The 27,530-nt window shown below is 40.9% G+C and overlaps 2 protein-coding genes across 6 annotated transcripts; one reads left to right on the top strand and one right to left on the bottom strand.

The window, feature by feature from the left end:
* Positions 1 to 334: 334 nt before the first annotated feature.
* Positions 335 to 15,860, top strand: LOC116042104 (histidine ammonia-lyase-like). 2 transcript variants are annotated; one of them, XM_031288236.2, is made up of 20 exons: positions 335 to 634; positions 722 to 755; positions 1,838 to 1,865; positions 1,995 to 2,069; positions 2,684 to 2,756; positions 2,846 to 2,912; positions 3,075 to 3,112; positions 3,372 to 3,497; positions 5,438 to 5,577; positions 6,616 to 6,663; positions 7,523 to 7,670; positions 8,206 to 8,301; positions 9,029 to 9,087; positions 10,468 to 10,548; positions 11,062 to 11,127; positions 12,252 to 12,417; positions 12,994 to 13,128; positions 13,211 to 13,319; positions 14,269 to 14,338; positions 15,608 to 15,860. In XM_031288236.2, exons 1-20 carry the CDS (start codon positions 400 to 402, stop codon positions 15,662 to 15,664), a joined length of 1,851 nt encoding a protein of 616 aa, XP_031144096.1. In that variant the 5' UTR covers positions 335 to 399; the 3' UTR covers positions 15,665 to 15,860. The 2 variants fall into 2 exon arrangements, with proteins under 2 accessions (XP_031144096.1, XP_031144097.1); XM_031288237.2 differs by lacking the exon at positions 3,372 to 3,497.
* nfyba (nuclear transcription factor Y, beta a) lies at positions 15,732 to 27,189 on the bottom strand. Of its 4 annotated transcripts, none has more exons than XM_031288238.2 (8): positions 27,029 to 27,189; positions 25,513 to 25,606; positions 24,219 to 24,349; positions 22,284 to 22,481; positions 20,832 to 20,906; positions 18,855 to 18,933; positions 18,608 to 18,687; positions 15,732 to 16,313 (listed from the first exon to the last, which is right to left on the bottom strand). In XM_031288238.2, the coding sequence occupies exons 2-8, from the start codon at positions 25,604 to 25,606 to the stop codon at positions 16,281 to 16,283; spliced, it is 690 nt and encodes a 229-aa protein (XP_031144098.1). In that variant the 5' UTR covers positions 27,029 to 27,189; the 3' UTR covers positions 15,732 to 16,280. The 4 variants fall into 4 exon arrangements, with proteins under 4 accessions (XP_031144098.1, XP_031144100.1, XP_031144099.1 ...); XM_031288240.2 differs by having other exon boundaries at positions 20,832 to 20,903; XM_031288239.2 differs by lacking the exon at positions 27,029 to 27,189 and adding an exon at positions 26,728 to 26,995.
* Between the last annotated feature and the right edge of the window lie 341 nt (positions 27,190 to 27,530).

The raw sequence follows: 27,530 nt of genomic DNA, 5'->3' as shown, positions 1-27,530 counted from the left end.
CCTAATTTACCTAAATCAACGGTTGAAAGCTGCCTCACCAAGTTCTTTCTACCTTCAAGCTCTTGAGAAATAGCCAATTTGGCAAGACACAAAAAAATACATGATACACCATTTATCATAAATTATATTTATATAAAATGAAAATGTTATGGTTGGTGGTTTGGTAGGCATGTGTGAGGAAAAAAAGAATTGTGTCTAAAATTAAAGATTGACAACATGTGTAAGCGCAGGTACAACATTTACATGAAATGTTAATAAGTCAGAGAGGGACTGAGGGAATTTGCTTCCAGAGAGAACCAGTTCGACCTGTCATTGTTGAAGAGCCTATCTTTTTATCATCCAAGATATTAGTGTTTCAGCCTCAACACCTGTGAAGTCCTTTGCAACTCTCTCTACACGATGCGCGTGTCTCTGTATGTTCGGGGTGAGTGGTTCAGGGTGCCCTTTGGTGGTCCCTCGGCCTCTGTCCGTTCACTGGGGTCCGAGGCCCTACGGCGCTACCATCAGGCCAAGAAGCTAGAGGATGGAGACAGGGAGAGGGAGTTCAGCATGCGGCGGTGTCAGGGTGGAGAGCTCCTTCACCCTGAGGACAGGGCAGAGGACGTTCTGGAGGATGAAGACTTTGTGCAGATGGGTAAGGGTCTCCAGCTCATGTAACTGCAGATCACTGGAAGCTGATTTTCTGAGAATCATATGAATTTTCTTTTGTTTGTTTTTGGAGTCTTTGCAGGAGAAAATCCCATGGTAATGGCACTGTATCCTTCCACTGACTTTTACAGTAATTGAAATAGACACATTTAATTACATCCGATCCTGTGGATTTCATTTACAGGAATCTTTAGTAGATAGGCTATTATTTCATTGTGCAGTATTCTAAAAACTAGAAGTAAGTGCCATGTGGGCACTCTTCTCTCTACACTCTCTATTCTCTGCTCTTCCAACGTTTATACACAGATATGATCATAAAAATAATGCTCCACAATTAATAAATACATTTTTATTGAAAAATGAAAAGAAATTTGAGGAAAAATACCTAAACCCCGCCACATATTAAGTCTTCCACAAACCTAGGGAAAACACTGAATGTGTATTGTATTCGGATATGCAATTTGTTTAAAATGAAAACAAGTGAAATTCATAATAAATGTGATGTTTTATTTAGCAGAATAAGAAACAATAGCAATAAGTCCTCCCATCCACACGACGAAATGGGTTCTTCCTACCACCCTCTAGTAAAACCCACAGTAGCATTTTCTGCTCTCTTATCTAAACCAGACAATTTGAACGTAAAGATCGCGATTTTAAACACGTCTTTAAAGTCATTAGGATTCATCCTCTGGGAACCATGAATGTCTGTACAACGTGAAGTGCATTTACTAGATTTTGAAATGTTTCACTGGATCATTAGGCAGTGTTTCCTCTATGTTGATTTTGTAGTGGCGGCCTGCCATGGCAAAATTTCAGCCACCACAGTATCAGAAATAGGGCAGAGGCACAATGTAGTCACGGTTGCCTTTTAAATTATCCTGCCAACATAATGCACCTTTCACATTGCAGTTTAACATTAACGTTTGCTGTTCAGACAGACCTGCCCCCACTGCTAAAAAAAAATCCTAAAGGAAACGCTGTCATTAGGATTCATCTTCTGGGAACCAGACCACCTAAATGTTGGAGTTTCATGAAAATCCATCCAGTTGAAGTATTTTTTAATCTGGACCAACCTGACCAACCTGACCAACATCTAGTTGCAAAAACAGTCAACAGCAAAATGTACGAATGTGCTTTCAAATAATTGCACAAGCACGTGTTCACCTTTCCTTAACCCTGGTGCAAATAGGCAAACCTCTTACAAAGAGCCCAAAGAGGTGGGTGTATTGCTCTTTGTTATGCTTTCAAATATTGCAATTAAAAAACAATTAAAAAAAAAATTACCTGAGCGGAAAGCTGTTATTCTGTGCAGCTAACTGTTACCTCTCGTTGGTTTTTACTACCAGTACATTTCCCTGGATGGCAAAAGTCTGACTACAGCCGCTCTGGTCAGCTTGGGTCAAGGCTTGTTCAAAATAAAGGTGAGAAAAGTACCCTAGATAGATAGATAGATAGATAGATAGATAGATAGATAGATAGATAGATAGATAGATAGGTAGGTAGGTAGGTAGGTAGGTAGGTAGGTAGATAGATAGATAGATAGATAGATAGATAGATAGATAGATAGATAGATAGATAGATAGGTAGATAGGTAGGTAGGTAGGTAGGTAGATATAAAGATAGATAGATAGGTAGGTAGATATAAAGATAGATAGATAGGTAGGTAGATATAAAGATAGATAGATAGATAGATAGATAGATAGATAGATAGATAGATAGATAGATAAGCCGGGACCGCTATTTTCCTTCGACAAGGCTCAATTTAAACACACATTTAAAACATACAAAGCAGCAGCTGTGCAGTGTCTATTTTATGTTGTTCAGGGTGGCTATTGTAGAGGGAATGAAGGTTATCTTGTAAATGTTTTTTTTCAGGCTAGTGGCACTGTGTACAGTCTGCCTGATGGTAATAAAAAGAGGTTTTGTTTTGTGTTTGGTGGTGAGGAAGTTGGTACCAAGATGAAATGTTGAACACTTTTTTTTTAAAGTGAGAGAAAACGTGGAGACAAACCGATTGTTGTTTCCTTCGTCCCAGCTAACCCCTGAAGCTCAGGGGAAAGCCATAAAATGCCGAGAGGTTATTGATGCTTTTATAAGAGAAGACAGAGGTATGTATGGCTGTTGTTCTGCATTTTAAGAACTGAAACAGATAGCTCGTTTCAGATACTTCAACAGTGTTTGTGCTTTTTCATTGCAGTTGTGTATGGAGTCAACACTGGTTTTGGAATGTTTGCACGCACACTCATACCAAAGGAACAACTTGCGTAAGTAAAGTAAAGTAGTTATGTAACTATGGGCTGGCAGAAAACAACACCCAAACTGCGCCTGATTGAACACACAGGTTCCCCCCCTGAGGTGTTTCCACATGTCGGTATAATTATTTGATGCATGTGTAACAGTTTGCCTGCACTTTTCTCCCCCTTTAGGCAGCTGCAGGCGAATGTGATTCGCTCTCATTGCGCTGGTAAGTTATCACACAATACCTGTTTAATATAAACTCAAAGAAAAACATCTCTTTCCTCATGGCTTTCAATAACTGTTTTAAAGGCATGTACAAATCATTGCAAAATGTTTACAGTGGTAGTTATACATTTATAAATGTTGGCAGCACTATCACTATCTCAAATGCCTGTGTGTGTGTGTGTGTGTGTGTGTGTGTGTGTGTGTGTGGGTGTGTGTGTGTGTGTGTGTGTGTGTGTGTGTGTGTGTGTGTGTGTGTGAAGGAGTGAGTGCCCCATTGAGTGTAGAGAGGACCCGCATGCTGCTGGTTCTGAGGATCAATGTCCTTGCGAAAGGTTACAGCGGCGTCTCCAAGGAAACCATTGACGCTATGATCAAGGCTTTCAATGGTATACCACTACATTTTATTCTATTCTACGTTGCTACAGTAGCACTTTACTTGAACCCCCTTTTTAGCATTTATAAGCAGAATATACACTAGGCAAGGCAGCATTATTTGTAGAGCATCTTTCAAACACATGGCAACTGTAAAGAAAATGCATTAGTATATGGTGTATATAAACACTTATATACACACATACAACCACTGTATATAAATATAACACTAAAGTAAAGTAAGCAGATATGAGGACATTTCCAGGTGTTGATTTTTCATCACTTCTAACTTCTCCTACGAAGCAACCATAACTGGTTTATTAACAATTAAGGAATGACTGATTACACAATATAATGAAGCTGTAATCATATTTAATGTTGAATAAATGTACTCAAACTAATTCGTTCAGTTGCATCTTCTGGCCTTCATCAACAAATAGTTTGCTCAGTTTTAATCATAGACTGTAAAAATAATGGACCAAGCTTCCGGGCCTGAAGAGGGAAGCCAATACTTAAGTGCCTTAAAGCTGCATTCTGTCTAATTTCCAGCAGGGGGCGACTCCACTGTTTGCAAAAAGAAGTCAGTTTCTATAGAAGTCTATGAGAAAATGAGCCTACTTCACACTTGATTTATTACATTTAAAAAAAAAACTCCTGAAACACCACCACAGCCTACAACCTCTCTTAGTATAGCCACTGTAATTCTGCAGTGTCCTTGGGTTTCATGAAAGGCGTTATAGAAATAAAAGTTATTATTATTACATCAATTAACGTTTTCACACAACGCTTCTTTCAAGTCTTTTTCAATACAACATGATGTTTATTTAGTATATTATGGTCCCATTTATTTTAAAATGGATAAAGCAGGGGATGCTTGATGGTGGTCATCATGGCTTGGCATGGCTTGGGGTGGTGATGGCGCAGTGGACAGTGACACATGCCGTTAGTGTGGGAGACCTGGGTTTGATTCCCACTGCGATACATCAATCAATGTGTCCCTGAGCAAGACACTGAACCCATAGTTGCTCCAGAGGCGTGCAACCTCTGACATATAAAGCAATTGTAAGCTGTAATTGTAAAGCTTTGGATAAAAGCATCAGCTAAATGACATGTAATGTAATGCTTCATGGGCTTGGCTACACAAGGATCTGTCAATCATGACAGAGGCCTAGCAATGCTAACCATGACACTGTGTACATTAGAATAGCTGTTAACTTGTTTTCAGGGAGTTGTACGTGCTTAATCCTAAATTCTGACCCTCTCACTGTGTGTTTTCACAATTAATGAAAGTGAATTGGAACATTTGGTTGCCTTAAAATGTATTATTTAGCATTATGCCAACCAAGCTAGCTAGTTTGGGCTAGTGTTAACTAGCTGGTAACTTTTTGGGGGAAAGTTTGCCAATTTTCTGTACTTCTGTACATGCAGATGAATGAGGCAGTACTTGGAGGTCCGTGCTCTCCACTGGATGACTCGCTTCAGCCGGTTGAAAGTCTGTAACTCTCTTATTAGTGTTTAGCTTAGCGCAGCGCCATTGCAGCCTTAAACAACACTGGCTTGGCAGCTCCATACTCTCTCTTTTAAAATCGTCACAACCGTTTGCAAAAAAAAAACAAGAAGGCGACGCCCTTCTCTCCAAACTCGAGACTTTAAAACGGGTGATGTCATTGATGCTACGTCTACAATTTTTTTTACAGTCTATGGTTGAAATGGATAAGAGTTATTTATGAATTAATAAATATCATTCATTATATATATTCATTCATAATTTCTGCTATATTAATAACTATAACTGCACTAGATTAGTGTTATACTGAGTTAGGCCTATATTAGTCTAAATACAGTGAGTTTTGTAAATTGATTACATACTGCCTAATACTAAATTGTGTGTGTGTGTGTGTGTGTGTGTGTGTGTGTGTGTGTGTGTGTGTGTGTGTGTGTGTGTGTGTTCCAGCATCCTGTTTGTCCTGGGTACCTGAAAAGGGTACCGTGGGAGCGAGTGGAGACTTGGCGCCCCTGGCCCACCTCACCCTGGGCCTGATGGGAGAGGGCAGGATGTGGTCACCACAGAGCGGCTGGGCTGATGCCAAGGCTGTGCGTTTCATACTATGAAAGCCAAGCTATTTTTTGTACCACTTTTCTAATATGAATTCATATATTGTAACTATTGACTTAATTTATGGCCAATAGATGCTTTTACATGTCTGCAACAAGTCACAAGAAAGAACAACTTCTAAGTTGCCAGGTTGAAAAAAATCCTTAGAATTCATTGTTATGGCTTATCCAACCTGTTCTCACTCCCAACTCGTAAAACACTGACGCTTGGTCAGTGGCTCTCAGCGTCGGATACGACACTGAATGGAACGCAGCGGGCAGAGCAGCAGCTCCGCTGTAAGATGACGTAGTGATAAGAGCGACAACAGTAGCGAGTGTGCACGTATAAGGATGTTGGTTGGGGTGGGTGGTGGATGGATGACCGGGGTTCATGTCCCGTTCTTGTCCCGCGTGTCACTGAAACGTACATTTTATTACCCCAGCCACCATCTTTTCCTAAACTGTTCCGTTCTTGTGCTGCATGCCGGTTAAACGTACGTACCAACCCAGAGCGTCAAAAGTGACGTCAAGAGTCCCGACCAACGCCAAAGGCACATGCCCAAGCTTCCGTATTTTACACAATGGGAGTGAGAATGTGTTGGCTTAACTTAGTGAAAAAAAACCTCAACCCTTTACTTACTAGATACTTAATGACGAATGAACTGAAGGGTTTTTTAAAAGCATGTCATTAGGAATGCCACAAGAACAGGTTGTAATAAATGCCTATAAATCATTGGCCAATGTTTCTTTATATGTTATTAATAAACAGATTTTGGTATGGTTACTCTGCAGCTAGTTTTCAGCAGGTTAGTTGTCAAACGGTTCTTCGTTGGGATCTTCCTGATAGTTTAAAGACCTATCTAAAGATATAGAGGAAGACACAAAGTAGCTAAATGTTTTTTTTTTTGTTTTTTACAACCTAGCAAACTAAAAAGTTATTTTCTTTTTGATTTATTACTGAATTACAGCCGTGAAGACAGCTAGTTACTTACCCTTACAAGTACCTAACTATGTCCATCGTGTCATTTTTTTTTACAGGTGTTGGAAGGCCATGGGCTCAAACCTCTCATACTGAAACCAAAGGAGGTACTATTATTCTTAAGGGAAAACTACTGTTTATTAAAACTATGACCTACAAGGCAAAGCTCCGGGGACTGACAGAGGGTAGTCAAGCTAGCACTATCGCTAGCATGCTGATTTGCTAGCATGCTGATTTGCTAGCATGTTTACGGCAGGCTGCGGGCTGCAGGCTGACCATTATTGGCTGTACGAGCTACTACTATTTCAGGCAACAAGTACCTGTTCACCCGTCCAAGAGGCTCGAACAAGGGTGTAGGATTGGTTTCAACATTAGGGGGGACACATTACATTCCGTGCATTGTCTTAGATAAAAAGCAGCCATTTTCCTGGAACCCCTTGCACGTCTGTGTGTCCGACACTGGAACATATAGCCGAAATTTGACTGTACGTTTGGAGTTCACGTGACGTAAATCTTGTCATCAAGGGGTATACACGTAGGCTTTGTGCAGATCTTCGAGTACCCTCAATACAAATAAAACCGATAGTATTAATCAGTCAAAATTCTCAATATTGGTTAACAGCTAAACGGTTATAAAAACCCCTAGTTTAAAAATGTTACAATGGATGCGATTCAGGAACTGTCGATTGAAAATTATGTTTTCAGGCGCGCTCACTTTTGGTTTTACCTCCAAATAAAATTGTTTTCACAATCTGAAGTATGGACTTGTTCATACATCTGATTGTCTAACAGCTTGTAGATCTCAACAGTTATTTTGTGGAGAACATTGTTGTTATGATCGCTAATATAATGCCCAAACTACAATAAACAGTGGTTATGTTTAGTTAGTTATGCAGCTTTACAGATGTGTATTTAAAGTTCAGTTGATCAGTATGGATTTTTTGGATGATTGTGGTTGTTGAACAGGGAATCGCTCTGATCAATGGGACTCAGCTGATATCCTCTCTGGGTGCGGAGGCTGTGGAGAGAGCTCTGGGCGTGGCCAGACAAGCTGACATCATTGCTGCCTTGAGTTTCGAAGCCCTGAAAGGCACCACAAAAGCCTTCCACAGCGGTACCTAAAGAAGACTTTTAATTTCCCTGACTGTTACATGAAAGGCAGCCAATCATGAGCCATTTGTCACTCGTTCTGTCATAGAAATAGAAAAAAAAAAAAAATATATATATATATATATATATATATATATATATATATATATATTTATTATTATTATTATTATTTTTATTTTTTTTACAGCTGTTCCAAGCTGCCCCCAAGTGGCCAAAAGAATCAATTAATACTGCTTTAAGGAGGGAGAGCTGCCCTTTTAGACCATTAATATTCAGAGAACTCAATTCATGCCACTACATTTAAAGGATGGGCCAAGTAATCAATATGGCAATATACTTTTCTCAGTGTCCAAGTACTTTGAACTTGGCTTTTTTTTGAACATTTGAATGGTATCGATGACAGTAATTTCTGTTTTCTATTATTGCCTTTTGGTACACAGATATTGCAACTGTGTCTTTTAGAATCCCTGCTCATGTGCACAGGCACACTTGAGCACACTATAGACCACACAATTGTAATTAACATACTTGTGTTGTAGCCATCCATGCAGCGAGACCTCACCCCGGTCAGATGGAGGTGGCTGCGAGGCTTCGCTCTCTGTTGGACTCGGACGTCTTCCCTTCTCAGATCTCAGGTAGAACCCACATGACTACAGTGCAATATTGACCCCTGGCCTTTATGAATTCAGCGCTGACAATACAACACATTGACACATATTTGTCACACAGTTGTGTGAGGTCCTTTGTTACCAGCAAAACAAGGCATTTCCACTTAAGTTCCACAGAATGGTTTCGTCAATGTAGTTTTTTAAAATCAAACCGGTTACTTCTGCACAGCAATAAAAAATGACAACAACTCTCCTAAAAACACAATTGTCCTCCAGGAGGTCACATCAGGGATTCTCTTTCTTTGTCCTCCTTTTTCCTCCCCATGCACCTGTTTCTCATCCACCTTTAACAAGCACATCATTAGATCCTGTAGCCAATCATGAGCTGTGTGTGTGTGTGTGTGTGTGTGTGTGTGTGTGTGTGTGTGTGTGGGTGTGTGTGTGGGTGGGGTGTGTGTTGGTCCAGGCAATCACAGCTGCTTCTCATAATCCTAATTCCCAGTCCAACAAACAATTAAAAAAAACAGCAAATCCAAAAAAACATGCAAATAATAACTGTTTAAACATGCAAAACATCTACTAATAAAACCAAATGAAAAATACACACTGCTAAAAGTCAAACTGGGCAATTAACCAAAACATGCAACGTTGGGAACAAAATGAAAAGCTGCCTAAAGTCACATTCTGACATATTTTTCAAATGTTATTTTGGTGGTTTCCTCTCTCTGACTTCCTCATGATGTTCTTCCTGTAGAGAGTCATAGATCATGCGATCGTGTTCAGGATGCCTACACCCTGCGCTGTATCCCACAGGTATGTGTGTGTATGTTAATTCAATTTGATTCCATTTATGGTGTCAAATCCTAACAGACATTATCTCAGGACACTTTACAGATATAGTAGGCCTAAGTCACACTCTAATAATTTACAGAGACACAACAACTCCCCCCAAGAGCAAGCATTTGGTTCTCGGACAGAACTTAGCTCTTGGTGGGCAGCAATCTCTCACAACCAGTACGGATACAATGAATACAGAAATTTGACTCATAGTTATAGCAGTTGGAATAATAGAATGACATGATGAACAGTGGCAATTATAAAAACAGTAAAGATAATAAAAGTATGACTACTAATAATACTAATAGTAGTAGTAGTAGTAGCAGGACCACAGCAGCACCCGCAACCACGATCCACAGCCCAGTCTCATGGCAGGTCGTGAAATGGTTACGTTATTGAATGTATTGATTCGTGAACAGGACACGATTATGTCGTTTTTTTCGTGTGGTGATTACGAATTTTAATTTAATGTATTTAAATGGGAAGCATCTTTTGTAATCACAGCACGACAATGGTAGCGAGTAGTATGAAAAGCAGAAAATCCACATACAGAGGTTGATTGGGGTGGTGGATGGCTCAAACAATACAGGACTTTCACCCAGGAGACCGGGGATTGCATCTGGCGTGCTGCAGTTCCTTTCTGCGTTATTGTCTTCCTAACCACAACCGTCCCGTTGTTGTCGGCGTGTCCTGCGTGTGACGGTTCCTTTCCCTGTTCTTCTTTTCCTAACCTCACCCGTCCCATTGTTGTGGCGTTTCATGTCCCCGTTGTTGCGTGCCACAGAGACCGCGAATCGTGTTCCTGCGCCTGGGGATCGCGTCCCGTCGCGTTTAATTTCCCTGTTGTGGCGTTTAATTTCCCCTTTATTGCATCCCCCAGAGCAGCCCAGTGTCATGGCAGTTCGTGAAATGGTAATGTTCGAAAATCGTGACCTGTACATGAAATAAACGAGAAAATCGTAACCTGTACACGAATCAATAAATCAAAATAACGTGACCATTTCACGAACTGGCGTGAGACTGGGTTGCGATCCAGGTGCCACCACAATCCAAGGAAATCTGCGTGGCGAGAAAGCACAAGGACTCGGGGGGAAGACGCTAAGTTAGCAACATGCTTAAATGGGACATTGATGCAACATAGATGGCAAGAGAGAGAGAGAGAACGATATTATAGTACACACTTGGAGTTTCAAGGTGTCATTCCATTTCAGCTCTACAAAAACAGTGTTGAGCTTTTGACTGCACAATAAACTGAAAAATGTGCATTTGTCAAGGAGAAATCATAGCTGATTCACTATAGACAAAAGTCCTGAGCGAGTGTGGAGTTTTATGTGGCTGTGTCTCTGCTTGTTGCAGGTTCATGGAGTGGTTCATGACACAATCGCTTTTGTCCAGAAGGTGATTTCCACTGAGCTGAACAGTGCTACGGACAACCCAGTATCCTTGAGACAATATATTAATCCATTCATCTTTTATTACTCATTTTTCAAGGAAAAAATTCTAAACGTGTTGGTTGAAGCTTCTTAAATACGAAGATGTGCTGCTTGTCGTTATCGTATCTACTTGTAAACTAAAAAAAATGTAGGTTTGGACTGTTTAGTTTAATAGGATCCCTATTAGCAACAGCATTGCAGCAGCTATTCTACTTGGGGTCACCCAAACAGACTTTGAACAGTGACAATACATTAGAACTTACATCATAAATAAATGTCATTGTGTTACTTATGGAGGGAATTATAGTGAAAATAAATGACTACCCTTTTCACTGGGGACCCCCTGGAACCCCTTCAAGGAACCGTGGGGGTCCCCGGCCCTCACTTTGGGAAAAATTGATTGAGGTCATTTTCACACCAGCATGTGACAATAATAATTTACCACAAGGTGGCAGAGTTTCACAAACTACAAAAATTTGACTTAAATTCGACTTATGAACCCTTAAATTATCTAAAGCTGGTATTTGCAGAAACCGGGGAGATCATGTCTGGTGGGAATTTCCATGGAGAATATCCAGCTAAGGTAAGGTCACACTGAACTAACTAATAACATCTCTGCTTCATATATTGTCCTTTTTCCTCTACTAGCTCTCCGTCTCCTCCTGCTCTGTGTTTGGGTTGATAAGATAGGATAAGATCAGCGGTGGAAGAAGTATTCAGATGATTTACTTCAGTAAAAGTACTAATACCACACTATAGAAATACATTCTTACAAGTAAAAATCATGCATTGAAAATATTACTTTAGTAACAGTATGTAAGTATCATCAGGAAAATGTACTTAAAGTATTAAAAGTGCTCGATGCAGAAAAATCCTCCCATTTTAGAAACTGGAAAGGATCCAAACAGTTCTGTCAATCAACTAAGTGTTTAATGGTCTAATCATCTCAGCTGGACTTGTAGGCCTGTATATTGTTAGGTAGTTTAATTTATAATAAAACATCATATTTCATAAACTACATGTGTTTTGTGTGCAAAAATCTAAATTTCTGAAGTAACTAAAGCTGTCAGATGAATGTAGTGGAGTAAAAAGTACAATATTTCTCTCTGAAATGTAGCGGAGTAGAAGTAGAAAGTGGCATGAAAAGAAAACTCAAGTGAAGTACAAGTACCTCAAATTTGTACTTATATTAAGTACAGTACTTGAGTAAATGTACACAGTTACATTCCACCACTGAATAAGATAGATAGAGATAGATACATAATGTAATTCTGCTAAATAAAACCTCACATTCATTATTAGTTTCACTTGTTTTCATTTTAAACAAATTGAATATCCGAATACAATACATATTTACTATAGGCTCAGTCTGCCACTTAAAAAAAAAAAAAAAAAAAAAAAAAAAAAACAATTCCAGTGCGGATCCATGGTATCAGAATTTTGGATAGTCATCATGGAAATATTAATTGGTCATGTGACAAGAGCTGGGAAAATTGGCAGAACAGGCAGCCAAGTGACAGTACTCTGATCCAATGGAAATCAATCACAATTGTCAGATTGACAGCACTCTAGCCCAATGGATGGGGGGGGCATCAAGGGGGGCCAATCATATTTGAAGGTGGCCCCCCTTCTAGCCCCGTCCCTGCTTGTCATTCTTCTGTCGTCTTTCGTAAATGTTTTGGATTGAGTGTGACTTTTCTGTTTCAGGCCCTGGACTACCTGGCCATAGGTGTGCACGAGCTGGCCAGTATCAGTGAGAGGAGGATTGAGAGGCTGGTGAACCCGGCCCTCAGTGAACTACCAGCCTTCCTCGTCCAGGACGGAGGGCTCAACTCTGGCTTCATGATCGCACACTGCACTGCTGCTGCCTTAGGTCTGTCTCTATATAATTTCTAAGAGATGTTGCTATTGTCATGCGAAAACCTCATTCTGAAGACCCCTGGATATTTTCGTCTGGACCAAAGTGGAAGCCCAAAAGTCAGATTGAATATGACAAATGTATATTGCAATGGATAAGCTTACAGTACACCATCTATAAGTATTTAAAACAAAACACAAGGTACTCTCTCACAGTTTGAGCTCGGTGACTCCTAGCCTGCAGTGTGTTTTAAAGCTATAGGTCGTAGTTTCTGTCTCCCCCATGAGGAAGTAATGACAGCAACACTGTCGGCGCATCCACATGATACAAGCCTTCTGTAACCGCCCAAGGAGGACACGGAGGATTAAAAAACAGGATGGACTCTTCAGAAGAGGTCATTATCTTCACTCAGACGCCACAATCTTCTGAACATAGTCATACTGAGAAATCCAGAGAGAGTTGTGTGGAGCTGATAGTCTTAATTAGCTTTGTAGCAACTCATTTGGCAATGGCTGGAATGTAACGGACGTTCATTAATATCAAAAAGTTACGCACCAAAGCTTTAACGGTCCTAACTATCCATTTCTACAGTGTCAGAGAGCAAGGCTCTGTGTCACCCGTCCTCCGTTGACTCCCTGTCCACCAGCGCAGCAACAGAGGACCATGTGTCTATGGGCGGCTGGGCTGCTCGCAAAGCCCTGAGGGTGGTGGAGCACGTGGAGCAAGGTGACACACACACACCGCAAATCCTCACAGATCAACAGTATGCGCCTCTGGCAGCAACTGAACCCGTGTCTGTGTATTGCAGTGCTGGCCATAGAGCTGCTGGCTGCCTGCCAGGCTCTGGAGTTCCTGCGTCCTCTGAAGACCACCACTCCTCTGGAGAAGGTCCACGAGCTGCTGCGCTCTGTGGTCAGGTACAGAAAACTCAACCTATGCTACCTAATTTGTGGCCACAAATTTCCAAAAAAAAAAAGTTGTCGGAGCACGAATTATGCAGTCCCCTAAAAACAGAAATACATCTGTGAATCACGTTCTGTGGACAATTTCTGTTAATACACAGTTATACAACGGTTAATACAGAGATACTTCTTAGAGTGTGAGGCATGACTTTAAACTGTTGAAAGTTATCATGCTGAAATATTCGTCTTTTGTCAACAAAAACCTGGTCTAAAGTCAATAACGCAGCATTTCATTGTTATTTCAAAAGCGCATTAGTAAAATGCACCTAGGCTTGTGCACAGCGCACACACACTATGCTTGTTATACACATTGGGACAGCAGCACACACGCATGCAGAAGATTAAAAATAAAAATATTACAATGTGAAATAGTATTATGATATGACCAGCTTGCGTGCTTTCACTTCACGCACGAGCAGATCAGTTTCTTCTCCTGAAAATCTCATCTTCCTGCTCAGCAAATCCTCCATCATAATAGCAATGCTCCAAGGTCCAAACGTGACTGGCTTTTAAAGGGAACAGGAGATGATCTCTGATTGGTTTATTGCATGTTACGCCAAAAACACACCTATGATTAATGAAGACACTAAGTACAACCCTTTTGAACCATGCGCCTGGCGCATGGACCCTTTTTTCCACCGTTAAACTAGCAAAAGTGGATTCGTACACGCCCTAAACGCACTTGTGCCAGGCGCTTCATGCCATGCGCCGAGATCGTTAAAATAGGGCCCAGTATGTTTTATGGCAAAGCCCTCTGAATACAGCCATATAAGTTGCAGAGCGGTATAGATTTTTCCTTCCTAGAAGCAGGAAACTTCCAGGTTCTCTCTTGTCAGAAACACAGTATGAAGATACTATGGCCAGAGTTCTATGAGGATGTCCTTAATGATCTTTGTCTCTCCAGTCCTTGGGACAAAGACCGCATCATGAGTCCCGACATCGAAGCTGCTCACGCACTCGTCAGACAGCAAAAGGCAAGTCGGCCCCAAAACTAACATACCTAACATTTTACTGGAGTGGTGTGATAACGAGGGCTGCACGATATGAGGGAAATATCTAAGTGTGATTATTTTGATTGATATTGCGATAGCGATATGATTCACGATATTGGAGGGAATTATTATTCTAATTTAAATTGAAAAATATTAAAATGATTAGTGTGATACTTAAAGGGTAACTACCATTTTTTTTCAACCTGGACCCTATGTTCCTATGTTTTTGTGTCTAAGTGACTGATGGGAACAACAGTCTTAGACATTGGTCCAGTATTATATATGCAGTCGACAGCAGAGAAACAAGCTACAATGTAAGTTAACAGGACAATTGTCCAGCTCGTATTTACCTTCACAAAAGTGCTCGTTTTGCCACTGACAGACTCAGATTAGTATTCTGTGTCTGACAACATTATGGAAAGGATTTCTAAGGAGGTCGGCCTTTCTGTTAAAGGGTAAGATCCTTTTTTTAAATATAAAAACATCCGTGAAATTGTGTTCGCTAAAGTCACCAGACTCCATGTAAATAAACAGCAATTTTAGCAACGTAAATATACACTTCATTTAAAGTCGACAGAAACTAAATAAAACTATGAAAAGCTGTTTTGGGTCGTCTTTTCACTTTCCTAACCATCTTCCCACAACTCGTTTTGGTTGAAATAAACACACATTATATATATATACACACACACACACACACACACACAAAAAGTATGTTTTTTTAAATGGAGTCTGGTGGGTTTAGCGCTAGCGACTTCAGAGCTGTTTCTGGTTAAACAGAAAGGTCTTAAAGAGGTTTTAAAGGTCTATCTCTGCAGGGATCCTTTCAATAATGTTGTCAGACACTTGGAATATTAATCTGATCCTTTCAGTGGCAGAAACCGCACTTTTAGTGGACCAAACTGACAATGCACATTTGCCCCATTAGGTTACATTGCATTGTCTGTGGCTGCCGGTTACAGCGTTCACGCTTAATACTGGACCAATGTCAAAGATTGTTGTTCCCATCAGTCACTTAGACACAAAAACATAGGAAAATAGGGTTCAGGTTGAAAAGAAAATGGTAGTTACTCTTTAATTTAGAATGGTTTGACACATATTTTGCCTTTTAACAAATATTGCGCCCCCGCCCCTGCGATTTGGATATTGCACTAGTCCATATGGCGATTTTGGATAGAACCGAGATTCATCGTGCAGCCCTAGTAATAACATTACATTATGACGTCATGCTCTGTTTTTTTTTGCTCTCAGGTCTGGAGGACAGTTCAACCGTACATGGACGAATACAAGAACAAACTGAAGATATGATCATGTAAAGATGCTACATGCAAACTGGGGATGTTTAATGTGAGAAAATAAAGACGGGGAGACGTTATAAACATCACTTTTGAATTTTTATTCAAATGATTTACATAACATTAAAGCACATGGTAAACTGTGTCAACTTACAAAAGAGCTGCATGATCTGATGTGGCAGTAACAACGTGCCTTCTCTCCGTTCACACAGAGGTGTTCAAAAATAAACATCCAACACTTCCCATTATCCCCCCCCCCGCCCAACCTTTGCCGCAAATCAATTAAATGCATAAAAGCAAACACATTAACACACACAAAACGTATTCCGACCACTAAATCATGTCATAAAGACTAGCCTTTAAAATAAAGCCTCAATTTTGCCAACTGCTTTGGACTGCACTCCCAAAACATTTGGTACCTCACAACTAGGAACTAGACTTTCTACTGAACAGGTAGTGATTTCTCTGTACATGAGGGGGTTTCTGCAGACGCCTCCCACTCCCCCTCTCCCTTCTCCCTGTCTGTCTGTTAACCTCTAGCCTGTGGCGGGGGGTCAGAGGGTCAACCCGCCGATCGGTGCCTGGTGAAAGGAGCCGCCGTGTTCAGGCTCGGGGGGTGTCAGGCCTCGTCATGAAAACTGGATCTGCTGCACGGTGGGGATCTGCAAACACAGTCACAGAGTTCTGAGCTGTTAACAGTTCGAAATGTTTGCCGTACGAGTTCACTGTCTCAGAAATAATTGGGAGTGACAATATAATGGTCTCTTTCAGTCCAATTTAAAACTATTTAATTCAATTCAATTTTATTTATAGTATCAAATCCTAACGAGTTATCTCGAGACACTTAACAGATAGAGTAGGTCTAGACCACACTATAATTTACAAAGACCCAACAGTTCCAGTAATTCCCCCAAGAGTAAGTATTTAGCGTGACAGTGGTGAGGAAAAACTTCCTTTTAGGGAGAAACCTCGAGTGGTGAGGAAAACTTCCTTTTAAGGAAAAACTTGGGACAGACCCAGGCTCTTGGTGGGCGGTGAGGGGTGTGATGAACAGTGGCAATAATAGTCACATTAAAGAGAATGGAATATGACTAGAAATAGTAGTAGTTCATGACGTAGCAGGGCACTGCAGAGTGTAGCAGGACATAGCATGACATAGCTGGGCATAGCAGGGCACTGCAGGGTAAAGCAGGGCACTGCAGGGCGTAGCTTTTACTGCCTGCTTGTCTGCTTCAATTGTTAAGTTTGTATGTCTATTTTAAAGGGTTTTACCATGCGTGTCATTTCTAAAAGCATAACCAGGGACAAGGACTGTGAATTAGCCTACAGCTAGTCCCACGTGCATTGCATCGTTTGCACTTTATGGCGCTTTTCCATCACATGGTACCTACTCGACTTTACTTTTTTGGTTTTCCATTATGAAAAAAGTACCTGGTACCTGCTGACAGGTACTTTTTTTAGTACCTCCTCAGTCGAGGTTCCAAGCGAGCCGAAAAGGTGACGTGAAAGCGACAGACGGGGGTGTCCTGAACAAACCCGCTATTTTTAAATAGTTTAGCCAGCTGTTTTTTTTTTTGCTGCCTCCAGCTTCTTCTGAAATAAAATGTGTCTTCTGGCAACAACACACACCTTCCACGTTCTGTGTGTGTGTCGCGTTAGGTCACGGCAGTTTACTACGGCGCCGCTTGTTTTACAGTTCTGCGGAGGCTCCAGGCACAGCTTTCGCCGTATCCTACGTACACACACACATGCTGGCTCGACGCACACACCAGCGCATAAGTATAAACATCAGGCCACATATTACACAGGCTACGGCGAAAGCTCTGCGTGGAGCCTCCACAGAACTGTAAAACAAGCTTAAGTGGCCTGATGTTTATACTTGTGGCTGGTGTGTGCGTCGAGCCTACGCTGAGGTGGTACTAAAATCTGCAATGGAAAACGGATGCACAGTGTGCCGAGGCGAGGCGAGTCGAGCAGGTACCATGTAATGGAAAAACACCATTAGATGCAGTGTCCCTAAACTGATGAAGTAAAATAAAAATGTATCCCCTTTTCAAACTAAATAAAGTTTAGAATGAATCCCGGGATACATGGTTTGGTTAAATCACAGTCACGTGACCCAGATAATGTAATAACACAGATACACAGCCCATTATCATAAAACATTGCTGGCAGCTAGTTTAGCATAGCTTTAAACTGGAAAGCATCCACAATAGTCCACTGAACTCTCAAGCTACTTGGTTATGGACAGCATTTATTATAAGAGTAAAGACAGAACCTCAGACTTTTTGAAGATATGGCCATCTCATAGACGATTTGACTTTATGAATTTTTACATTCATGTTTGTGACTATGACAACAGTGTTATCGGAGGGCATTTATTGTGTTGTTTGATCCGTTAGAGGCAACAGAAACATCGCTGAATGTGACGCTAGTTAACGTTACACTCGACAGCAGGTAACGTTAGCCTAGCGTTAGCTAGCAGCTGGATCAAACAGGGTTAAGATGCTGACAGCTAAACGGTGTAAAGTGTGACTGTATTTCCCTGTAGAGGATTCCAACATGCGGGACCTCTAACAGTCTGCAGCTGCTGTTGAACTTGAAACTCGCCAGGCTCGAGGTGCATTCAAAGTTATTGTAAAATACCCTTTTCCCATCTAGTGGTGGTTGTTTTTTTCCTGGTGAAATGAGTTATTGTTATTAAACTATTACAAAATAACTTTTGACCATATGGCCTTAGCAATAAACAAGCTGTTCTTTAATGTCGCCCACCGTCGTTTTGTGCTCTTCTTCTTTTTGTTATTATTTTTTAAATCAATAGACGTAAAGGCCCTGAACACCCACACACCCACACCCACAGTAGTTAATGCGACAGATTGGACCTTTTCCAGGATAAAATAAACCGAACTGAACCCTATATAACAACTGTGCAGAGAGGACAGTATGTGGGCTTTACCTGTTGATATGAGGTGGTGTACACCATGACGTTCTGCTGCTGCCCGTCTGCTGTGATAATCCCAGCTGGCAGTGGGTTTGCTGGAAAGGGCAGAAATGTGGATTATAATCAGACTGAAATTAAGATGCAAAAAGAGTAGAACGCAGTCATAGAAACTTAAAAAAAAAAAAAAACATTTCAAAAGAGGTTGAAAAGAAACAAACATTAAGGACCGATTCTCAAAGACGTTTGAGCCATTGATACTCACTGAAGCTGTCGTCCGTGAGTTCATCTCCCAGGCCTTCTCCCACCGACACCCCGGGGATCCCCTTCTCGCCCTTCATGGCCTGGAAAAAAAAAAAAAACACCAGAGCAGCGGCAAACGTTACACCCATGACCACGGCGACGTCTGGAACTCAACAAGAATGTGGTGCGTCAACTGGGAATTAACTGATTCCATTCTCAGGCCTTTGCAGTCAAACGTAGAAACCTTGAATTAAGAAGGGGGTCCAGCTTCAGCGGATGAAATTACAAACAGCTTTTCAGACATTGTTTTCTGATTATTGATGCAGGGAAACTTTGGTATTTTTCCACCTGGACCCTGTTGTCCCACGTTTCTGGGTCTAAATGAAAACGGCACTGAACTTTTGTGCAGCGTGCAGACGTTACCTGTTCTCCACTGACGTCGTTTTCTGATGGCCCTTGTACCGTACCTACGTGACTAATGTGAACAATCATTCTTGAAACTGGTCCAGTGTTGGGCAAGAGAGCTCTGCAGTCTGCAGCCACGAAAAAATTTGAGCTGCAATGTATTTGGGGCAAAGGCACATCGAGTGCTGTTTCTACCACTGGCTTGTTGTAGTCCAAGTGTCTGGACAACATTATGGAAAGGATCCCTACCAGGGAGCAAAACTGACTTTTTTTGTCCACCAGCCAAATAGCTAGAGCTCAGTGTGGATTATGGAAGTATATACACATGTAAACATAAAAATGATGAAGCTTTACTGTGCCACTCTACCCATTAACAACTGTGTATGGGACTGTTTTTACTGATTTACAATATAATATAATAATTACAAAATAATTCAATTTCAAGACTACATATAATTGTGAGTAAGCATTTCATTTGGCTCTCAGGGTTACAAGGTTGTAGATTATGTCCGTTACTGCATGTAGGTCCAATAGGATAGACCATTTTGAACAACTGCTGGCGGACATTTTTTCAAAATGGCTGCCACGGCAACCAGGCAAAGTCCCAATATCCAATTTTGCGCCCTAATGCAATCAATACATCTGACAATTCTGGTGCTTTTATCACAAAATGAACTGTTACAATTTGTTGAGCTACGCCGCCCCACTACAGTCAAAGTTAACAGTTACCTTTGTTTTGATGGCTGCTGAGTGAAGCCCGTCTACCAGCCACTAGCATCTTCATCAGCATTTGGCTGGTAGATGGTGCTCATTTTGTACCCCGATCCCCACAGATACCTTTTGCCTGATCCCGTCTGTTCATTTTTGTGTCTTAACCCTTGTGTTGTCGTCCCGTCAACCACGCAACTTTTGGTTTTTCTGGGTCAAAATTTAAAATTCAAAACGTTTTGCTAGTCTTTTGACACTTTTGTCGCTTTCCCCAGATGTTTTTGAAGCTTTTCTTCAACGTTTTTGTCACTTTTTTCGAAGTTTTTAAGCTTTTTCCAAAGTTTTTAAGCTTTTTCCAACATTTTTGTCACTTTTATCCATGTTTTTTCCCCACTTTTCCCCGATGTTGTCGATTTTTTGTCTGTGCCTTTGACGTTTTTGTGGGGTTTTCCCCACGATTTTGAAGCTTTTCCCGACATTTTTATCAATTTTTTCAACGTTATTTTTCAAATGCTATAAAACTGAATAAAACACCCAAACTTGAAAGTAGTGAACTGATAAGTTGTTTTACTTGTGAAGAGCGTTGTATGGAACAATCCACGTTACATATTTTTTTATTTGGTTAAAAAAAAAAAAAAAAAAAAGGGTCAAATTTGAGCCACAGGAGGGCTAACTAAGTCTCACTCAAGAAGAAGTCTGAAGCACTCTCACTAAATACTGGACCAATTTCAAAAGTTGTCGTCCCCATCAGTCACTTAAGACACAAAAACGTGTGAAAATACCAAAGTTTCCCCTTTAACCAGAGGAATGCCATTGTCTGTATTAGGGTAATCAAGGTGATTGTATTCAAGCATTTTAGACAGTTCAACACAAGTTATGACTCTACCCAGTTTCTTGCTGAAGTTCCCAACACATCTGGAAACCCAGCTGCTTGATGCTCTGCCTGTTGCCAGCTAGGCTGCTTTTTTATTCACAGTGGGCAGAAAAAAATGTTAGTGGGCAGACAGACAAACTGGGCTGTTTAAGATGCTTGGGATTATTGTATATGTGCTCAAAACCTTCTACTGAATTATGTTATCATACAGCTTTTTTTAAGATTTGGAATTTATGACCCGATTTAAAGCTATAGTGCGTAGTTTCTGTCTCCCCCAGGAGGAATTCTAAGTAATAACAAAACTGTCAGCGCGTCCGCATGATACAAGCCTTCCGTGATCACGCACCCCCCCCCACCCCTCCACGCAGTTGCCTAGTAGCCAAGGAGGACACGGAGGATTAAAAAAACACGATGGACTCTTCAGGAAATTATCTTCACTCGAGTTTCTGCGCGGTAAAGTCACCGGACGCCACAATCTTCTGAACATAGTCATACTGAGAAATCCAGAGAGAGTTGTGTGGAGCTGATGGTCTTAATTAGCTTTGTAGCAACTCATTCGGCAACGGCTGGAATGTAACGGACGTTCATTAATATCAAAAAGGTTACGCGCTAAAGCTCTGACCATCAGTGGATACACTTTGCGCAATTATTAGACTAGAATTATTATTATTAGATCTGGCAATACTACAACGAAACCTAACCTGACAGAGTTTTGTCACCAAAGTTGCAAATAATCGATAAACCTGAGGCCTCTGTTCCATGGAACGGGCTGAACGATTAATCGTTTTCAAATCAAAATCGTGATTTGAAAGAATACCGATTAGCTAATCGTGAAGATCGCGATTAATCGAATGTTTGGTGTAACATTTGGTTTAACATTTTTTATTGCTCTTTTTGTTATATTTATTGTTTTTTCATAAGACGAATGCCGGAATAACGTTACATATCACAGATTGTTAACAGAAATGTCCTATTTTCTGTGGATTTTTGATTTATATTGTATGACTATTTAAAATGATGGTAGAAGGTATAATATGTAGATGCTGCTATTGAACTGAGGCAGATCAGACATTTCAGTTTACAATAAGGTATTATTATAACTTTAGCTTTTGTGATAAATGTTCTGTGTTTGACTCTTCAATGTCCCATGCTTATTAAAAGAAAAACACTTATTGCTGGCTGTTCATATCCATGTTCCATAAGAATATAGAGCAGTTTGGACAGTGTCTCATCTTCTAATGCTACATGGCATCTTTTATACGTTACACAGTGAATATTGAACTTTATCTAAACTTTAAAAAAAAAAAATAATCACATATTGACATAATCTTAATATCTGGCAGAAAAATCCCAATTATTTTTCCCCCCAATCGTCGAATAAAACATCAAATGAGTGGGACATTTTCAACAAGTTGACTGCGGTGCGTGTCCACGCGGTCACTTAGACCCCGGTGTGTGTCTCACCTCTCGGAACTTCTGCAGGTAGAGCTTCAGCGGCTCCACGTACATGTCAAAGCCCAGCGTGGACATGGCGAACAGGATGTCCTCCCCGTTGATGGTCTTCCTCTTCTCCTGGTGGCAGCGCTCGCTCGCCTCCGACGTGATGAAGCTGATGAACTCGCTCACGCACTCCTGCACGCACTCCTTGGCATCTTTCGCGATCTGGCAAGAAGACGGGAATGTACACCAAAAAAAAAATCATTGCAGGAGAACTGAAAGCATGACCCAGAGTGCTTCCATTTTGGCTAACCAAAAAACAAACACACCCTTTTCCCAACTTGTATACATTTTAAATATTTGTTCTTGTATTCTATCCTATTATTATTTCATGTATATTGTATCCTAGTATTTCATGTATATTCTGTGAGACTGATATTTTGCTGCTGTAACACTGTAATTTCCCATTTTGGGGATCAATATCTATCTATCTATCTATCTATATCTTTATGTGAACAAGTAAGTCAAGGTTTTCCCCCAGGAAAGTCAAGGTTCCCCCAGGAAAGTTGCTTAGTGTTTTTTTGATGAGGGTCCGGCTGGGGGCCAGTCACAGACTGATGACAGCATTAATGTAGAGCCAAATACTTTCTGTGATAACAGAATCATGGGAGGGAATCCAAAAATTGACAACTTTAAGGGTAACTACCACTACTATTTTCCCATGTTTTTGTGTCTAAGTGACTGATGGGAACAACAATCTTTGACATCGGTCCAGTATTAAGAGAGATCGCTGCAGTCGGCAGCAGAGAAACAAGCTACAATGCAAGTTAACAGGGCAATTGTGCACCTTGTAAGAATGAATGGTTTATTTTCGTGTCTGGCTGCTTACACAGCCCATCCATTATAGGATTATTTCAGACACATTTTAAATAAACACTTTCCTTGTGCTGACACGAGCAAAACAAACTAAAATCAATAAAGAGTAAATACAGGTAGGGTTCTACCATAAAAGTTAACATTTCAACATAAAACCCCTTACAGACCAAAATAAATAATAGAAATTATTTATTGTACAAGTACAAGGGACCACTAAGGCCTATATAAAAGAGACTTCAGATACAGTATTAGGGGACCACTAAGGCCTATATAAAAGAGACTTCAGATACAGTATTAGGGGACCACTAAGGTCTATATAAAAGAGACTTCAGATACAGTATTAGGAGACCACTAAGGTCTATATAAAAGAGACTTCAGATACAGTATTAGGGGACCACTAAGGTCTATATAAAAGAGACTTCAGATACAGTATTAGGGGACCACTAAGGTCTATATAAAAAGAGACTTCAGATACAGTATTAGGGGACCACTAAGGTCTATATAAAAAGAGACTTCAGATACAGTATTAGGAGACCACTAAGGCCTAAGCATCCAAATAGCAGCATGTCATAGGACCTTTAAAACCATTGGTTCCATTTATTTCCATGAGATCTTAGTTGGGTTTCCAGACAAATCACTGCTTGTATGCCTGTGTGCTGTTGGTGTCAAAAACAGTATGTGCTTCCGTGTTGCACCTGAGGAACCAAAGCTTGGTTCCTATTTATACCAAGGGCACTAATTGGCTCTTACAGTCAGTGTATAAGCTACAGTAGATGGCGGTAGGCACGTCCCCCGTTTGGAGAAGCAGACAGGAGTACCAACACATAAGCTAAGCAATGTCCTGCTGTGGACGGGGGCAGCAATTAAACAAAAAAACAATACCAGAGGTGTATGCTATATTCAGAATATTTTCACCGCTTTACCTTGCTGTCAGACCGCCCCTTTCTGACGGGGCAGTGAAGCACAGCGGTGAATACAACTGCATGCTCGTGTTTTGCACGTGACCGACAAAACGGGGAAGCACTCTGTAAAACTGCTCCGTGGCGCTACAAGAGGTCTGCTCCGTCCCTTCTCTCTTCCACTAACCTTTCCAGTCTGAGGAACGGCGTTCTTCATGATGCGAGCCACGTTGGCAATAGGAAGATAGATGTCCTGCTCCCTGAAGTTCTCTTTGATACCGCTGTCATCGTGGTCATTCAGACTCTCCTCGCCGTCATCTGCAGAAAACAAACACACGGTTAGAATCGGCTCCGTGGAAACCTGAGCTGAAACTAGGGCTGAACGATTAATCGCTTTCAAATTGAAAATCGCAATTTGAACTAATGCGATAAGCTAATCGCAAAGACCGCGATTAATCAAATGTGCAATATTTAGTTGAATGTTTGGTGTAACATTACTTATTCCTCTTTTTATTATTATTATATTCACTGTTTTTTTATAAGATAAATGCTGATATGTTACATATCACAGATTGTTAACAGAAATGTCCTATTTTTTGTGGATTTTGCATAATTTTTTTTATGACTTCATTTAAAATGATGGTAGAAGGTGCATTATATAGATGCTGCTATTGAACTGAGTCATATCAGACATTTCACTTTATAAGAAAGTAGTGATATTTTTTTATTGGAATAGTTTATTATTATTATAACGTTTTAATGTTATATGTTCTGTGTTTGACTCTTCAATGCTCCCATGCAACTCGGGGAGACTGATCAGTCCAAGTGCCTTTTCTGCCGACGTTTAACCGTCGGCTCTGTGTGTCCGGGCCTTTAGAGAGGCAGCGGACTTTTATTTATTCCTTTTCTTCATTCTGTCTGGTTTGTGCGTTCGTGAGGAAAACTTGAGTATCGTACATGTGGAGTTTGTTGTGTGACACCATGCAGGACAAATATATCTGTATAGTTTAACTATTTAGATCGAAGTTATGGCAGGAGTTGTCATGAAAGCCTTATTTTCCTCTCACACTCGTTAGTCTACTTAGTTAATCATCGCTGTTAATATGCGATAACGCCGGTTTATATCACACTCTGCGTGCTCTGAGTGTTTATACGTTAAAGTTAACTTTTATAATATAGGAGGTTATTGTGTAGTGAATCTCAGTGTCTGTGCTCTGTAGGATATGTGCATTTAACCACCTCGTGATTTATTCAACGCTCCATGTCTGTAGCCTACTTGTAACATTGGTGGGGGATGTTGTTCGGACAGACTTGCCCCCACCGCTAAAAAAAAAAAATCCTAAAGGAAACATTGTTAATCGTAATCGCAATATCTGGCAGAAAAATCCCAATTAGATTTTTTCACCCAAATTGTTCAGCCCTAGCGTAAACACAACACTGACGGTTGTTTTCTGAAGATCTACACTTTGTCGCCTCCTCACCATCTTGAGACTGGAGAACGTAGTGACCGGATGCCATGTACTCTCCGGCGATGCCCAGCTGGGAGGCGTCCGTGGTCGAGCTGTCTCCGTCCATCTGCAAAATAAAACCCACAGCTCTCTCATTTCAACATCTAAAAGCTAAAGCAATGTACCGGCAAAGGCTAAAATGTACCAAGCATCTCAAACTCACACCATGGAATCACACTGAACGATTGACTTGAGTTATTTACAAAGCTTCCTACACCCACAGTCATCATGGAGCAAATCTACATGTAGATACAGCACCAAAAATATATATTTTTCCTAACTAAGGAAAATGTAAATTAGATTTTCTCAACTCCTAAGCTGTTTTAATGTTTGAGTTTAATCCACAGGCGCATCTTGCCATTTAAGTGGTATACTACAGATAATGGGGGTTTCCTTTCCTATATTAAACACATCGTAATAGCCATAAATGAATGCCGGAAAGGGCATATGAGTGTTTTGATGATTACTTCCATGTAATTCAAAGTTTAGTTCAGAAGTTGTTAGAAAGGAACCAAATGTGTGTTTTTGGCTTTGTCTCTGTGTGTTAACTAGACCGCAGCTGACCTCCTATTCATTAACGTTAGCTCACTGACTTGGCGAAAAAAGCGGGTCTGGTCTTGTGCCAGATGTTGCATTCAGGTCATTAGCGTTAACGTCATTTACACGTTTCTACTTTAAAGACACTGACTAACGTTAGTTGTGTTGCATCTTTTAGAGAACGGTGATATTTTCAGAGGTTGACAATGAATGTTGGCACAATAAACCCCCCTCCCCCCTTCACATTACACGCAGTTTTGTATGATGAAATATATGTATTTGCTGGCACGGGGGAATACATTCTGAAGCGATATTTTGGCACGGCACTGGGATTGCGAGCTAGCGTTAACGTTATGTTAGTGCAGTGAGCATTGTAATTTACATGAAAACCGTGCTAGTTACACAGCTGTGAACCCGCAGTGAGATCCGTTAACGTTAGCAACACGCTAAATACATTGTTCTATGTTTAGCTTTAGTATGCTAACTAGCAGATGTCAGCCGCGGGTATGTGAAATATTTAGCTAACGTTAGCTAATACCAACCCACGAATGGAGCTAGCTAGCTAGCCAGTTTCCCTGTATTAATACAACTAGCTAACGTTAACTTAATCAGTTCAGCTTAATGAAGAGAGGCTGTCCAGTGGGCTGTTACCTTCTGTAGTTAACCTTAACCTACTCAGGTACATAGTGTCCCTTGAAAGCATGTTCATTGTAAGTCCACTGCAATTCGCGCCTGCAGAGGCAGGCCTGTTCTTTGTCATACCGAGCGGAGCAAGACGTGGCCGGGGCCGAAATGTTAAATAATCGTTTATAAAGTTTCGACCGCTAGATACTTCCTGATGAGCAGCCCTCATTCACTCAGACAACAAATAAAAAATCAGACAGAGACGGACATTTCCATTCGAGCTAACGAGAAATCGGTTAGCAATCATTGGCCGGAGCCAGGCACAAACCTGCAATGAAGCCCTGGTTGGTTACCTTCCTGAGACGGCTGTTTGGTTGGACAGAAAATGGCTGCGAAAGGACCAGTCCCAGCGCGTAGCCGCGGCTGCATCACCGGCGCTTGCCGATAGAGGGCCGTGCTGTGTTTAGGGACTCCTCGCAAGCTCCTACCTTACAGCTTTAAAGCAAATTTAGCAGTGCAAATGTACATTAGTCGCTACTGTGAACATGTAAATATCGCTTGTGTTTCAAAATCTGTACTTTAGCTTCTTTGGTTTATAATCAAAGCTAATCAAGTCTAAGTATAGAGTCACTGCATTCTGAACCGACAGAAAATACTCAATGCAATTTGCACTTTCAGAGGCACGTTTTCTAGTCGAAATCCCGCTGTATTATCATAACTCCTACATTTATGGCTGCACGGGAATGCATCTCTTCTAGCCAACAAGTTTTCCTCAAATGTGTCACCTTCCTTCGGCGTTTCTTCCAAGAATACAGCCCAGCAGGCGTCTG

This window comes from Sander lucioperca, chromosome 20 (genome assembly GCF_008315115.2).
Source record: "Sander lucioperca isolate FBNREF2018 chromosome 20, SLUC_FBN_1.2, whole genome shotgun sequence".
NCBI lineage: Eukaryota > Metazoa > Chordata > Actinopteri > Perciformes > Percidae > Sander > Sander lucioperca.
This window is presented reverse-complemented; position numbering and strand designations above follow the sequence as displayed.